The sequence below is a fragment of the Bufo bufo genome, chromosome 4 (assembly GCF_905171765.1).
Source record: "Bufo bufo chromosome 4, aBufBuf1.1, whole genome shotgun sequence".
NCBI classification, from domain to species: Eukaryota; Metazoa; Chordata; class Amphibia; order Anura; family Bufonidae; genus Bufo; species Bufo bufo.
In genome coordinates this window covers 339,818,164-339,833,665 of record NC_053392.1, presented here as the reverse complement: position 1 = coordinate 339,833,665, position 15,502 = coordinate 339,818,164, and the positions used below count along the sequence as shown (strand labels likewise).

The window sequence follows — 15,502 nt, the reverse complement described above, 5'->3', positions numbered from 1 at the left end:
GACCCAAAAAACATTGGGCCATTTTTGGCAGCAGCTTTTTACTACAGTGGATGGCTTGGGCCAATAGGTAATGTGGTAATATTGCACCTTTTTTTCTGACATACAACAGCTTAGCCATTGTGATTTCACAGGGTTTATACTGTCGAATGTAACGTAAACTGACGAGACTGTAACCACAATGCACTGGTATTCCTTCAGGGATCCAGTCCTTCATACCTCATAGGGAGGAGGGGACTGAAATAAGATTTGCATATTGAAACCAGTTCCTCTTCCTGGTTCTGACTCCTGATCTACGCAGCATCAGCAGATTGTATGTTTCTTTAGGTAAAAAGATCAGGAGACTCTTTTTACAAAGGTAAGGGCATTGATTATATAGGTTAAATGCTGAATTACTGTACCTGTCTCCATATATAATGTATATAGGTCCAGTGAAAGCAACTTCTTCACGTATTTAGGGACAGTCAGCAGTGCTGAGGTACAGATTTAGTGATATTTCTAAAGATTATGTTTATTAACATTTGAGCTCGTATAATAATTCTAGTAACAGTGGCATAAATGGGGGTTGGTAAGGGGTTAAACCCTTTAGCTCCTGACAGGCCCGAGCGTACAAGTCTAAAGTTCAATGTCCCCAAGCCATGACAGTTCTCAGAGAACAGGTGACAGAGACCAGTGCTTGCCCATGCTGCCTGCAGAGCAATATCTGCCTCCATCAGCACATTCATACATATATAAGGGGTTTGCTCTTTGCCACAGTGTACGTGGCTCCCAGCTAGGGTTGCCACCCTCTCAACAAAAAATACCAACCAGGTTTATGTGGGTAAAAAGGGGGTGTGGCTATGAGGGCATGACAACACAGGTGTTATGTGACCCATAGTTTCTTTATACTTTCCATTTTTCCTGTCGGTTTTAAAATAAAATGCATTTTATTCTATGCTATATTTTTACACGCAGTATAATGCCCCCTCACTGTATAATGCTCCCTTAGGGTACTTTCACACTATTTTACCTTGCCGCCGGACCACCGCTCCGTCCCCATTGACTATAACTAAAAAGTCGGACATGCAGTACTTTTAGTTCGGCGGCCTTTCGCCGTGAACTTCTGTGCTGCGCCGGAGCTCCGTCCCCATCCCCATTATAGTCAATGGGGACGGAGCGGCGGTCCGGCGGCACAACGAAATAGCATCAGGACGGATCCGACAGGGTGAACATCCTGTCGGATCCGTCCTGCCGCTAGTGTGAAAGTACCTTTATATGCACCCACACAATATAATTTCCTCTTATGTAGGCTCACACAGTGTAATGGCCCTTATGTGTCCCCACACAGTACTGTATGGCCAATATGTGCCCCTACATAGTATAATGCCCACTTCTGTGCGGCCATACAGTATAATGGCCACTTATGTGTACTCAAACAATATAATGACCTTTATTTGCCCCCACACAGTACTGTATAATGACCAGTTATATGCCCCAACACAGTATAATGCCCACCTATGTGCATCCACACAGTATAATTCCATCGTATGTGAGCCCATACAGTATAATGGCCAGCATGTGCACCCGCACACTACTGTATAATGCCCTATTAAGTGTCCCTACACAGGATAATGACCACTTATGTGCCCCACACAGTATAATGGCCCTCATGGGCGCCCACACAGTACTGTATAATGCCCCATTGTGGCCCCCACACAGTAAAATGCACACTTATGTGCCCTCACACAGTATAATTCTCTCTAATAATTCCGAGGGGAACCTCCCTGCTCCAAAGGCGATTGTTAGGATTCAGACCCCAGGTGCCCAGCTCAGGGGTTTCCTCTCACTCACAGTCTCTAACAGCTGCCTGGGTTTTTACTGCTACTGCTTCAGTGTTCCCAAAGGACTGATGCTTGGACCAGGGTGTTAGCTTCTCTTCAGCCCAGCAGCAGGGGACCCAGGTCTCACCTTTTACTGTGGTCACGTCGCTGGATGTCATTACTATAGAGCCACTGAGGCTGCAGCTTGCACCTGTGGCAACTTTCTGGTCACTACACCTGTGATGATGTCCCAGTCCATGTCCTAGTCAGGCTGGTCTGCAGCCTTTTTCTGGGCCTGGTCCAAGTGCTTGTCTTTACTACAGTCTTTGCTACAGCCCTGGCCTAGGGATGCACAGATCATGGAGCCCCTGTGTCACAAGGGTGTCACGACCTATCGCTGACCCTGTTGTGCCTGGGGTCAGAAGGTCGCAGCGGGTGGCTACTCGCTTGGTTTCTCAAGAGATAGCTCCATGACCTAGTGGTGGGAATGGATTCCGGTCCAGGTTTTCCTACTTAGGTTTGCGATCCTTTTGTCCCATTTAGGAATCTGTAGATTTTCCTTTCAGCTGTTCTCTGACAGCCACTCCCAGCTACATATTGGGCAGACTAGATGGGCCAAATGGTTCTTATCTGCCGACACATTCTATGTTTCTATGTTACTATATATTCTTCCTTTCTGCCTTCCTTGTTGCCAGATATAGACCTTCTTTCCAGATCTTCTATTCTGATCTCTGGTGGAGTTGGAGTTGCTGTGGAGCTGTTGGAACTGGTGCTGTCGGATCTCTGGTTCACTCCTGTTTGTTGTCTCCCTTCGGGTGTGTGGTGTTGGTGCTGTTTTTCCTTTCCCTGTTGTTACCCTAGGTGTCAGTGGTGAGGGTAGATAGAATTTAGACTCCTGTACTCCACTTGATTTTCAAGAATAATGCTTTTATTAGTGTGCGGTTCCAGTCAAAAAACGTTTTTCGGCTTATAGCCTTCTTCAGTACAACCGGTTCGAGACGCACATATGAGATGGAAGCATGGAAGTAATAAACCCTCAGTGGGTAGCAGGAAGCTGCATTCATAAGGGGCTCTGTGGCCCTGTGTGGCGAGCGTTAATATTAGGCAGTAGCCTGGATGAAAAGGCGCCAGGTGTCAGTAGTGAGGACTAGTGCTCCCATCGCCCTACTCACTAACTAGGGCTTATTTCAGGGTAAGCCAGGGACGAGGCAAGTGATCGGCGTACAGGTTAGCAGCCCATCTAGGGACATCAGGGCAGCCAGGTGCCAGTGCTAGGTGAGGTAGGGGTCATTACTCCTCCCTCTCCCTAGTGGAAGGGTACTCCTCTTCCCTCCACTCTGCGCCAAGATTATCTCTCCTGCTTTCTCTCTGGACAGACAGAGCAGTACTACATTGGAGCGGCAGCTCCCCTCAATTTCAGGGTAGCTGTGTTCTTTTAATGTGGGTGTGCTCCCCCATCTTATATCAACACTGCCACCACTGGAATAGTTGGAGGCCACCTTAACAGTTTGTGGAAGATAATTGACAGTTTTAGCCAGATCCCCATACAGAGGCCTTTGAAATTAGCTGTGTGCTGTTCATCACCTGCAAACTGACAGAGATGAAAGGAGTAGAGGTCCTTTAGCTGTAAGGTCTTGGTACCGGCCATAACTCAAATATTGTCCAGGTAAATGGTATTGCCATAGTAAATAAATGTTGCCATAAGTTTATGTTCTGTTTTAAAGAGTGATTTTATTCTTTGACATCCTGATGAAATGCTTTCATGCTTTGATAAAAATATATAAAAATGTATTTGTAATCTAGAATAAAGATGATGCGAAGTTTTCCAGAAGAGAACGATGAATCCTTGTTTCCACAAGGGGATCAACAACTTGATTCTGGAGCAATTTCAGATGCCAACTACAGAAATATGGCTAAGGGGCAAAGTCCATTTCCCAGTAATTTAGCTCAAGGATGGCAGGCACAACTAAATAAGAACACTGACCGTATAGCAGAATTTCTGGGGACACATGATCTGGAAAGACCTAATACCCTAGCATCATATGGCAATCCAGGAGATCATGGGCATCCAATGTTCACAGAAGTTAATCAAGGTGAGTACAAGTATCATGTTCAGTTGACCATTAATTTCAAATCTCTTTCAGTTAATGGTATTTGGCAAGTGTTCTGTTAAACTACATGGGAACTGTCATCACATTGCAAAGGAGGTTTGACCCCACCAAATGTTGCCCACCTTTGGCTGCAGTGGTCACTTGTCCATATTGAGAAGGAGTGAGAATTAGAAAATAATCGTAACCAGAGTGGCAGAGGACCAGTAAGGTGGGCATGACACTCTATGTCATGCTATGTTATACCATTTAAAGAGGACCTTTCACCGATTATTACACTATGAACTAACTATACAGACATGGAGAGCGGCGCCCGGGGATCTCACTGCACTTACTATTATCCCCGGGCGCCGCTCCGTTCTCCCGTTATGCCCTCCGGTATCTCCGCTCACTAAGTTATAGTAGGCGGAGATTTCAGTCCCTAAGTTATGGTAGGCGGAGTCTGCCCTTGTTCTGCTCTAGTGCTGGCCAATCGCAGCGCAGACGCTCACAGCCTGGGAGGTTATTTTCTCCCAGGCTGTGAGCTCTGCAATGCGATTGGCCAGCGCTACATAAGAACAAAGGCAGACTCCGCCTACCATAACTTAGGGAACGGAGATACCGGAGGACATAGCAGGAGAACGGAGCGGCGCCCGGGGATAATAGTAAGTGCAGTGAGATCCCCGGGTGCCGCTCTACATATCTGTATAGTTAGTTCATAGAGTAATAATCGGTGAAAAGGTCCTCTTTAAGCCATTTTTAAATCTCTATAACTGTGATTCACATTTCTGGGTGACCATGTTTCCCTATGGCATAATACAAAAAACTGATGATAAAATTTAACCCATAGTTTTCAATGGGAGCAGTTTTACATCCGGTAGCATTAGTTGTGATCAGCTCATGCCTTTCTGCATGCAGTGTATTTTTGTCCTGCTATGTTATATATGTCATCAGCTGAGATATATGAATACAACTGGCACAAGTAATAACATGGATCCTGAATTGTGCATTTCACTGGTGCCATTCATACCAACATGTAAACAAAAATCACTGCAATTTGCTCCATCACATGTTATACAATTGACCAAGTCTGTAAAATTAATCATCACTCCAAAGAGGACAGTTTTTTTGCTGTCACATTACATATGTACTTGACCTTTATGAACTATTGATCTTGATCTATTGATCAATATTGAAACTTATTGATTCATTATATATAAATCTGACATAATTTGGTTTCCTATTTTTAACTGCAGTGTAACAAAAATCTGTTTAATTCAAGATTTCTTTCTAATAATAATCTTTATTTATATAGCACCAGTATATTCTGCAGTGTTTTACAATCAGAAGGGGTTCATGTACAAACCAAATCATACAGTGCATAGCAAAAAACAAGTCAACAATTAAAACAAAAAACACAAAAAGTAAAAAATGCTTGTTTTGTACAATGGTTCAGCCATCTTAACAAAATAGGGGAGTAGATATAAAGCTGCATGAGCCAGTCACCAGGAGAATGTAGTGCTTCTGAGTGCATGGGGTATAGTGGATACTGTTGGATGACAGGTCAGATTCTGAAGGATGAGGTGGGGGTGAATGGAAAAAGAGTTAGATTGGGGGATGCGATAGACTATATATACAAACTGAAAAGAATGGCGTGGTATTAAACAAGCAGGAAGTGCTCAAACCCATATGCAGTTGTGCATATATATAGGGGAGCAAATCCTGCACTTGTGGCCCGTTGCTAATGACGATCCCCAGCAAAAATGCATACAGTGGAGGATGCCCGCAGCGAACCACAAGTACCACAATAGACATCCTACACAAGATAGCAATTATGTGGATGTGATAATCAATATAGCAATATAACAAAATAATAACAAAGACAGGTACACTCTGCGGTCTTACTAAACCCTCAAACTGATTTTAAAATTGAGAGATTAGCCAACATGTCCTACGGTGTAGGACATGTCTGAGCCCGAGCACCACGCCAAGGTTTCTCAAGTAGCTCAGGGACCTAACACTCACCTACCTGTGCCATATGGGCAATACCAGGAGCCGGTGGGCAAATTACAGGAGCATGAGGCCGACTTACAAACTCACCAGTTACCTCCAGCATGTAACCATGCTAGCAATGGGAGGAGGGAGGAGTCTGCGAGTCCCACTCAAGACTGGCTGATATGGCCCAGGTGCTCGGGCTCAGACATGTCCTACACCGTAGGACATGTTGGCTAATCTCTCAATTTTAAAATCAGTTTGAGGGTTTAGCAAGACCGCAGAGTGTACCTGTCTTTGTTATTATTTTGATGCGATAGACTACCCTAAAGATTTGTTTTTAGGAGGCACCTAAAACTGTGTATGTTGGGAATTAACCTAATTGCTTGGGGTAAGGTATTCTAGAGAACGGGTACAGCTCAAGAGAAGTCTTGGAGACAAGAGTGAGAGAGTAAGATTATGGTGGTATGTTAGTCTTAAATTGTTTGTAGAGCGTACAGCAGGTATACAGTGGTAGAGATGAGCGCAGAGATATAGGGAGGTGCAGCACTGTGGAGAGCTTTGTGAATATCAGTGAGAAGTTAAAATTAAAGGCTATGTACACCTTTGGGGGCAATTTTTTTAATTATTGCATTGTACTCATTTTGAGCAAAAAAATATAATTTGCTCTTTATTAAATGTTTCAATACATGTTTCTGTACATCGCTGTGATCAGGGGCGTAGCTAAAGGCACATGGGCCCTGGTGCAGGAATTCAGCTTGGGCCCCCCACCACCACCTTCCCTAAGTGCTTTATTGCAAGGGGCAGGGGTGCACCTAGTCTTTCTGGTGCCTGAGGCAAAAATTGAAACATCCCCCCCACCCCCCCCATGCCAAATTCTCAACTTAACCCATTTCCTCCAGTCCTACTTAAAGGGGTTGTCCTCTTTTTACTACTGACGACCTATCCTAAAGATAGGTTATTAATATCAGACCGGCAAGGGTGCCGGGAGATCAGCTGTTTGAAGAGAGGGCAGTGCTGATATGAGAGCTGCTTTCTCTGCTCTGTTCACCTGCTAACCGCAGCAATTGCAGTGGCGAGCAGGTAAACAGAGCAGAGAACGTAGCGCTTGTATGAAAAATAAAGTGGACAACCCCTTTAAAGACATACTTGGAAAACATTACATACCGCATCAGGGTCATACAGCGCACATACCTCTTACATCCAGTGGTGTCTCCTCTGATGTAGATATTCTCTTTCCTCATCTTCTCCTTCAGACCAGACTGCCATGGTGACTTCTTTCAGCCGCACCTCGTCTCTGCAGAATTTAACAAACAGACATCTTACTTTCCTACTTTTTCATCATCCATCTCACCTTTTCAACACCCCATTCTGCCCCCCCCCCAATCCCCAATTGTAACGGTCACATACACACAGGGGGGAGGATAGTGACCACTGCGCTCCACCCTCACCCCTGGCCCTGCCAACTTGCCTCGCGAGTCCTGATGACAGGGGACAACTGGACGGCAGTCCCTAATTTAGGATACGTGCAGGGAGGACAGACAAGACAAATAACGGATCGTGAACGGACCGGGTCAATACCTAGAGAGCTACGCAGTACCAAGGGATAAGCAGAGAATTGTCAGGAGAAGCCGAGGTCAAATACCAGGAGAGTAATGAAGTACAACAGGAGTCCGCAAAGACTCGTCAGGTGGAAGCCGGGGTCAGAATACCAGGAGAGTAGCGCAGTACAGGAGGAGCAGGCAGAGGATCGTCAGGGAACACAGGATCAGGTAAGTAGGAAACCAAAAATCGCCAGGAACCTAATTAACAGGCAACCTGTGGCCAGCAGGCTGCCTGTTAAATACTGGAAAGCTGGGGTCACTAGGGAATACAGCTGAGCACCGAGTGCCCAGCTCGGTGCTCAGACCTCCCCTGGTTTCTGGGGGAACTGAGGACGCTAGCCGCGCACGTCTCCGTCCGTCCTGCCCCCTATTACCTAGGAGACGAGGACGCTATCACCTAGGAAACGGGACGGCGCTGAGGAGAGCGAGCACCTCGGCGTCCCGTGACACCAATAGTATACTGTAGAAACAGCCCCCCTGAAAATACTGGTACCATACAGATAGTGTGCCAGTACAAAAAAATACCCCCTTACCTTTCAGATCAGACCCCCATATCAAACCCCAGATGAGACCCCCCTATCTCAGACCCTTAAGACCTCTGTCAGACCCCATATCAGACCCCCATTAGACCTCAATGTCAGACCCCGTCCCAATATCAGACCTCAGATAAGACCCCCATTAGACCTCCATACCCCCATTAGACCTCAGACTAGACCTCCAGACCCCCATTTGACCTCCAAACTCCTCCCTGGCTAAGAGCGGTGCGCTCTGATTTGATGAGCTCACAGCCAGGGAGAAGAGAACCGCCCCCAGTCTCCGCCTAGTATAACCGAGTCGGCTCATTATAATATAAGGTGCCAAAATCAACAGGGCCAACAGTGCATGAACAGGGGGGTCTTTGAAAAAAAAAAGTGGGGGGTTGCCCTATAAGGGAAGACCATAATTAGACTAGGGCTAAACTGATGAAAGGTCCTCTTTAAATAAGTGTTTATGACCTCTTAGTAGTTTAGAGGTTTATTAGATGACCGGAACAAAGTGAAAGTGAAAGTACCAGTCACACAATTAGAAAAGCAGTTAACCCTTTGTGACAGAACAGCTCAATATTTTTAAAAGGCCAAAAATTTGTCAAATTAAATCAAACAAAAATGGCCTCCGAAGGTGTACATAGCTTTTAAGTCCTATACCAGGGATGGCCAACCTGAGGCTCTCCAGCTGTTGCTAAACTACAACTCCCAGCATGCCCAGGCTACCTACAGCTATCAGCCTACAGCAGGGCATTGTGGAAGTTGTAGTTTTACAACAGCTGGAGAGGCTCAGGTTGGCCATGCCTGTCCTATACTGTACAAGCAAACCAGTGCAATGACTGGCACAGGGTGGAGGCATTTGAGTAGCGTTTACACAGATAGCTGAGTCTGGCTGCTGTATTCAAGGTAGATTAAAGAGTTTTGTGGGGGGTGGGGAGACCAATTAAAAATGAGTCACAGTTATCAAGACAAGAATGGATCAGGGCAATAATGAGAGTTTTTGTTGTTTCTACAATAGAGTGAATGCTAGAGAGGTTTTTGAGGTACAAGTGGTATGAATGGGTGAATGACTGAATATAGGGGAGGAATGAAAGATCATTGTCCAACATGACACTGAGACAGGGGCATGCTGCCCAGGCATTATGGTAGTGCCACACACGGAGAGAAATATCAGAATTAGGTAGGTTTGTAGATGGAGAAAACACAAATAGTTCAGTTTTTCAAAGTTTAAGTTATAGATAGAGGATAATGTTAAGAGACAGCAGACAGGTAGTCACTGGTGTTCTGTAATACAGCAGGAGTGATGTCAGTGTAAAGTTGGGTGTAATTAGCATAGAGATGGTACTAAAAACCAAATCTACTGAAAGTCTGTCCAATAAGGGCTGTGTAGAGAGACAAGAGGATAGGACCTAGGGCTGAACCCAAAGGAATCCCAACAGCAAAAGGAAGAGGAGAAGTACAGCCAACAAATGGCACATTGAAAGAGTGGCAAGAGAGATAGGAGGAAAACAAGGAGAGAGCAGTGTCCATAAGGCCTCATGCACATGAACGTTGTCTGGGTCCACACCCGAGCTAAAGACCCATTCACTACATTGGGGCCGCAAAAGATGTGGACAGCACACCGTGTGTTGTCAGCATCTGTAACTCTGTTCCGCGACCCCTCCAAAAAAATAAATAGAATGTCTTATTCTTGTCCGTATCATGGACAACGATAGTACTGGTCTATTGAGGGCCAGACCTCCTATTCCTCAAGAAAAGCGGAATGCATACAGCCGATATCCGTGTATTGTGGATCCGCGATTTGCGGATAGCAAAACACAGTACGGCTGTGTGCATGAGGCCTTAGACCAATAGATTGGAGCATGCTGAGTTAGAGTTGGTGGTCTATGGTATCAAATGCTGCAGAGAGATTCGAGAGAATGAGTAGAGAGTATTTACTGCTGCATTTGCCTGTCAGGAGGTAATTTGTCACTTTGGTAAGGGCAGTTTCTGTAGAGTGATATCAAAAGATTAATAGGCACTCACTATTTGGGACCACTATGAGAGTTGAAATATGAATTTATTAGACAAGAAACGTAGGGTAAAATACAAATAAAAATATATAAAAATAATAATAATAAAAACACTAGAAAATGCAAATGTACACTTGTGTCTTTAAATATCTAAAATGCACAGGTTTGGAATAGAGACTTTACTAACTTAGCCTGTTTAATCATGTGCAGGGGCTATTATGATGAGTGTAGTAGCCAAAGTGACCACTATTTAGGCTATAAAAATTCCTATATATTCCTTACAGCAGATTATACAAGGCTGAAAGATTCTCCCTTCATTAGTATATACTTGTGCTCTGGATATAGCTGGCAAAAAAGATGTTTATACGAGCTGGTAATGTACGTCCTGTGTTGTATTAATAAATTGCGTTGAACTTCATAAATGTCCTTTAGTATCGCAGAAGTATCCCACAATATCGCAATGAATGCCGATGGTTGGGCAAGAATGATTGTCATTCAGATAGTCCTATTGCTGATCTTGTTCTATTATGCCAATCAATTGATGTTAATTTTAAATGTACAGATAATTAATAACGGTATCAGATACTCACTGTTTGTTGCGGATGAGAGGAGTTGAATGCCGACCGTGGCGTCCCACGTAATATTCGGCACTTTGTATCTTACCTCCTTACTTTGTCCTTATAGTGAGGAGCACGTATGAAGAGAGAACTTATAGTGGGATCAGCGTCTAGGTAGCGAGGAAAGTACATGCGAAGCGCTTCATATTACTTAAAATTAGGGACATGGTACTTGCGTCCTTATATCGAGGGTGCTTGTGTATAGCTTGTAATCTACCAGACGCGTTTCAGAGTATAGACCTACTACTTCATCAGTGGCTAAACTGACTATTACACCCGTAGTACCCTCTTAAATAGTTACTTGCTGTGTTCTGTCATGCCCACAAGTTAAATGCAAAAAATGGCATGGATCTGTATTTTCCCATTCATTTGTTTTCATTGTTTTGTAACCATTTTTTCAATTGCTGCGATACCTCATGCCTAGAATACCTAGAGCTATAGTCTCTTCTTGCTTAATTGCATATTTTTCTCATTATTTGGTGATAATTAATCGCCATGCGTTTCAGTTGCGATTTTAATGCATTTTTTGTGAACTGATGCGTTTTCTTGTATGCAATTGCATCTTTGTTTCTTTAAAGTCCCTTCATCATCTTATGTCTTATAGCAATATAACGGAAGTCCTAGATTCATTCAAAAGTGTACAGAAAAAATGTATAAATCCAAAACTGTATAGATATGTATTGGAAATTTATACATAGATCTCACGGTATATAAAATCAAAATAAATGTGGTTGTTTGTATCATCACCTATAGATACTCATTATTTATATAGGTGATGATACAAACAACCACATTTATCTTGATTTTATATACCGTGAGATCTATGTATACGTTTCCTCTCTACCTAGACGCTGATCCCACTATAAGTTCATCGACAGCCGGCAAGTCAAACTTACCTAACACGTGAGACGCCAATCCTAACCACACACAGCACGGTACAGCTTGATACAGTGCCACGGTCGGCATTCAACTCCTCTCATCTGCAACGAACAGTGAGTATCTGATACCGTGATTATTCATCTATACATTTAAAATTAAAATCAATTGATTGGCATAAAAGAACATGATCAGCAATGGGACTATCTGGATGACAATCCATTCTTGCCCAACCATCGGCATTCATTGACTTCATTGCGATATTGTGGGATACTTCTGCGATACTAAAGGACATTTATGAAGTTCAACGCGATTTATTAATACAACACAGGACGTACATTAACAGCGCATATAACCATCTTTTTTGACAGCTATATCGAGAGCACAAGTATATACTAATGAAGGGAGAATCTTTAAGCCTTGTATAATCTGCTGTAAGGAATATATAGGAATTTTTATAGCCTAAATTGTGGTCACTTAGCCCCTGCATGTGATTAAACAGGCTAAGTTAGTGAAGTCTCTATTCCAAACCTGTGCATTTTAGATATTTGAAGACACAAGTGTACATTTGCATTTTCTAGTGTTTTTATTATAATTTTTTTATATATTTTTATTTGTATTTTACCCTATGTTTCTTGTCTAATAAATTAATATTTCAACTCTCATAGTGGTCCCTAAATGGTGAGTGCCTATTAATTTTTTAATATCATTTGATCTGTATGTAGGCAGGGTGAGCCATATCTAATAGAGCACCAACCCAACGCCAACCAGCGGGTGAGACACTTGTAACAATATGTCTATTTGATCGTTTCTGTAGAGTGCTTCTGTGACGGAGTCAAATGTAGAAAGTGATCCAGAGGAGGTTCTGGAGGGAAGGGGATAAATGATGCGTGGAGACTGGGAACTAATTTCATGCCAGGTGTTTTCAATTTTCTCTTTGAACTAGGAGGCCAGATCTTCAGCAGGGTCTGTGATGGGCGCCTGCACTTCCTAAGGGTTTCAGCTCAGTCATTGGGCAGTATTTACAGTTGTGTGACTTTACAAATGCACAAATTGTGCACCTATACATCCATGATTTCCAGTACCAGTAAGGCATGGATAGCCAGCCATTTTTAATATGAATTCTACTGGGCCAAATCATTTACCCACCACAATTGAACAGGGCCTACGCCTGGTTAAAAATAATATGCACTGACCTAATGTTCCAAAGCAGAGTACTGCAAATGTGATCTGGTTGAAAAAGGACAATCTATTATCTGATGGGCACAGTGGCTCAGTAGGTTTGAATCAGACCAAGGACAACATCTGCATGGAGTTTGTATTTTGACCCCGTGTTTGCGTGGGTTTCCTCTGGGTTCTCCTGTTTCCTCTCCTACTCCAAAGACATAATGATAGGGAACCTAGATTGTGAGCCCCATTGGAGACAGTGTGATGATAATAACTGTAAAGCGCTGCGGAATATGTCAGCGCTATATAAATGCGTAAAATAATAATAAATAATAAATATCCCATGGGACAGTAGGCTAGCCACAGATACACCTATATCATTTTGTCAGCTACAAATATTACCATAGGTCAGTCACAGATGCCCCCCATAACTGTGTGTCAGCCAAGGATTCCCCATAATAGTGTACTTGTTACAGCTGCTCTCATGACAGTGTGTGCAGGTCATAGATGTCCACATAACAGGGCATCAACCAGAGATGCCACATAACCGTGAATTGTAGTGCCACCTTCCTTTTAGGTGTGGTGCATTACTATTAAACATTTGGAAAGAAGGCTGCAACAGACCTGCACATAACTATACATATGGCTTTTTCTTGCAAATATATCCCATTTACAAACATAAATAAATAATTTAAATACTTGCATATGAGCATTCTAGCAATAAAACATGAATGTAATTCATTATTATTCTAGACAGAAGATCGCTTCCATTTTGTCATCCCGGTGTGCCACCTATGCTGCAGTTTCCTCGCCTCTGCCAACCTTATATGCAACCCAATTACTGGTATGTAAAATACAGATTTTTATAATAATAAGGCTGCATTTCTATATGATGGATTTATAGCATATTTGTAAAAATGTACACCCTAAGGCCTCTTGCACACAAACGTTTTTTTTTTTTTGCGTTGTTTTTTTGCGTTCCGTATATGGACTGTATACAGAACCATTCATTTCAATAGATCCGCAAAAAAAAAAATAAGGTACTTCGTATGACTTCCTTTTCCGTATTTCCATTTTTCCGTTCAAAGATAGAACCTGTCCTATTATTGTCCGCATAACGGACAAGGATAGTACTGTTCTATCAGGGGCCAGCTGTTCTGTTCCGCAAAAAATGGAATGCACACGGACATCATCCGTATTTTTTGCGGATCCGTTTTTTGTGGACCGCAAAATACTGAAAAAGCCATACAGTCATGTGCAAGAGGCCTAAGGCTATTTTCACATGTGCGGCAGAGTTCTCCAGTAAGGTGTTCTGGCAGAGAACAGCCTGCCTGAGTTCTCCAGATATAGCATTGCTGGATACTGCCACCTGCCCGTCGGATCCCCTTGACTATAATGGGGTCCGGCAGAGATCTGGTGTAACAGTACAGCCTGGATCGCAGCGGCTCCCTGTGACTCCACCCACTTACCTCCGGGCCTTAAATAGAAGACAGGTGCTAAGCAGGGTGTTCCACTAATGGAGTGCGCACCCTGCTAGCTCCATTGCATCTGAGGACTCTGTCCACATATCCAGACCTGGATCCCTAACAACATTGTGAAGGACTGCCTACCTTCTTGCCACTGGCTTCCCCACTGCTGGCTTCCTAGCCAGGACCAACTAACCGCAAGTATATGCCTGTTACCTGCTCTGATTAAGGTCCTGGAACTCAGAGTGGGGTGGTTCCTGCTGGTGTTAGGGCGATATTCCCAAACCAACACTGAACTCAGGACATGCTATACAAACTCTGAACCTACTGCATATTATATACTAAACTGAGGACATACTATACTAACTCTGAACCTGCTGCATATTATATACTAAACTGAGGACATGCTATACTAACTCTGAACCTGCTGCATATTATATACTAAACTGAGGACATGCTATACTAACTCTGAACCTGCTGCATATTATATACTAAACTGAGGACATGCTATACTAACTCTGAACCTGCTGCATATTATATACTAAACTGAGGACATGCTATACTAACTCTGAACCTGCTGCATATTATATACTAAACTGAGGACATGCTATACTAACTCTGAACCTGCTGCATATTATATACTAAACTGAGGACATACTATACTAACTCTGAACCTGCTGCATATTATATACTAAACTGAGGACATGCTATACTAACTCTGAACCTACTGCATATTACATACTAAAACTGAGGACATGCTATACTAACTCTAAACCTGCTGCATATTATATACTAAACTGAGGACATGCTATAGTAACTCTGAACCTGCTGCATATTATATACTAAACTGAGGACATGCTATACTAACTCTGAACCTGCTGCATATTATATACTAAACTGAGGACATGCTATACTAACTCTGAACCTACTGCATATTATATACTAAAACTGAGGACATGCTATAGTAACTCTGAACCTACTGCATATTATATACTAAAACTGAGGACATGCTATATACTAACCCTGAACCTATGGCATACTATAGACTAAACTGAGGGCATACTATATACTAACTCTGAACTGTGCACAAGCTTATACTAACTTGTGACTCCTGTAATACTGGGGGACCTTCCTTTCCAGCAGTAACTAATTAGATGGATAGCGGTAAATGATTTTGTTACCCCAAACTCTCCGGCCAAGACTGAGAGAGACGCCTGGGGTACATACTGAGAAACCGCGAATCCCACAGCCAAAAACAAGGGCGGTGGGATAATAGTGGATGTCCATTGCTTCCGCAGTTGAGATCTTAACTGATCAACTAGGTGCGTTACATATTAGTGGAACCCACATGGATCCGGCGG

General features: G+C 43.2%; 1 protein-coding gene across 2 annotated transcripts in view; it reads left to right on the top strand.

The window, feature by feature from the left end:
* The first annotated feature begins 241 nt into the window (after positions 1 to 241).
* The window catches only part of TRAF3IP2 (TRAF3 interacting protein 2), a 38,364-nt gene continuing 23,103 nt past the window's right edge, over positions 242 to 15,502 (top strand). For both annotated transcript variants that reach the window (XM_040428886.1, XM_040428885.1), the window contains exons 1-3: positions 242 to 355; positions 3,600 to 3,889; positions 13,429 to 13,519. In XM_040428886.1, coding sequence (XP_040284820.1) covers positions 3,607 to 3,889; positions 13,429 to 13,519 — 374 coding nt within the window. In that variant the 5' untranslated portion in view covers positions 242 to 355; positions 3,600 to 3,606. The remainder of the gene's footprint in view (positions 356 to 3,599; positions 3,890 to 13,428; positions 13,520 to 15,502) is intronic.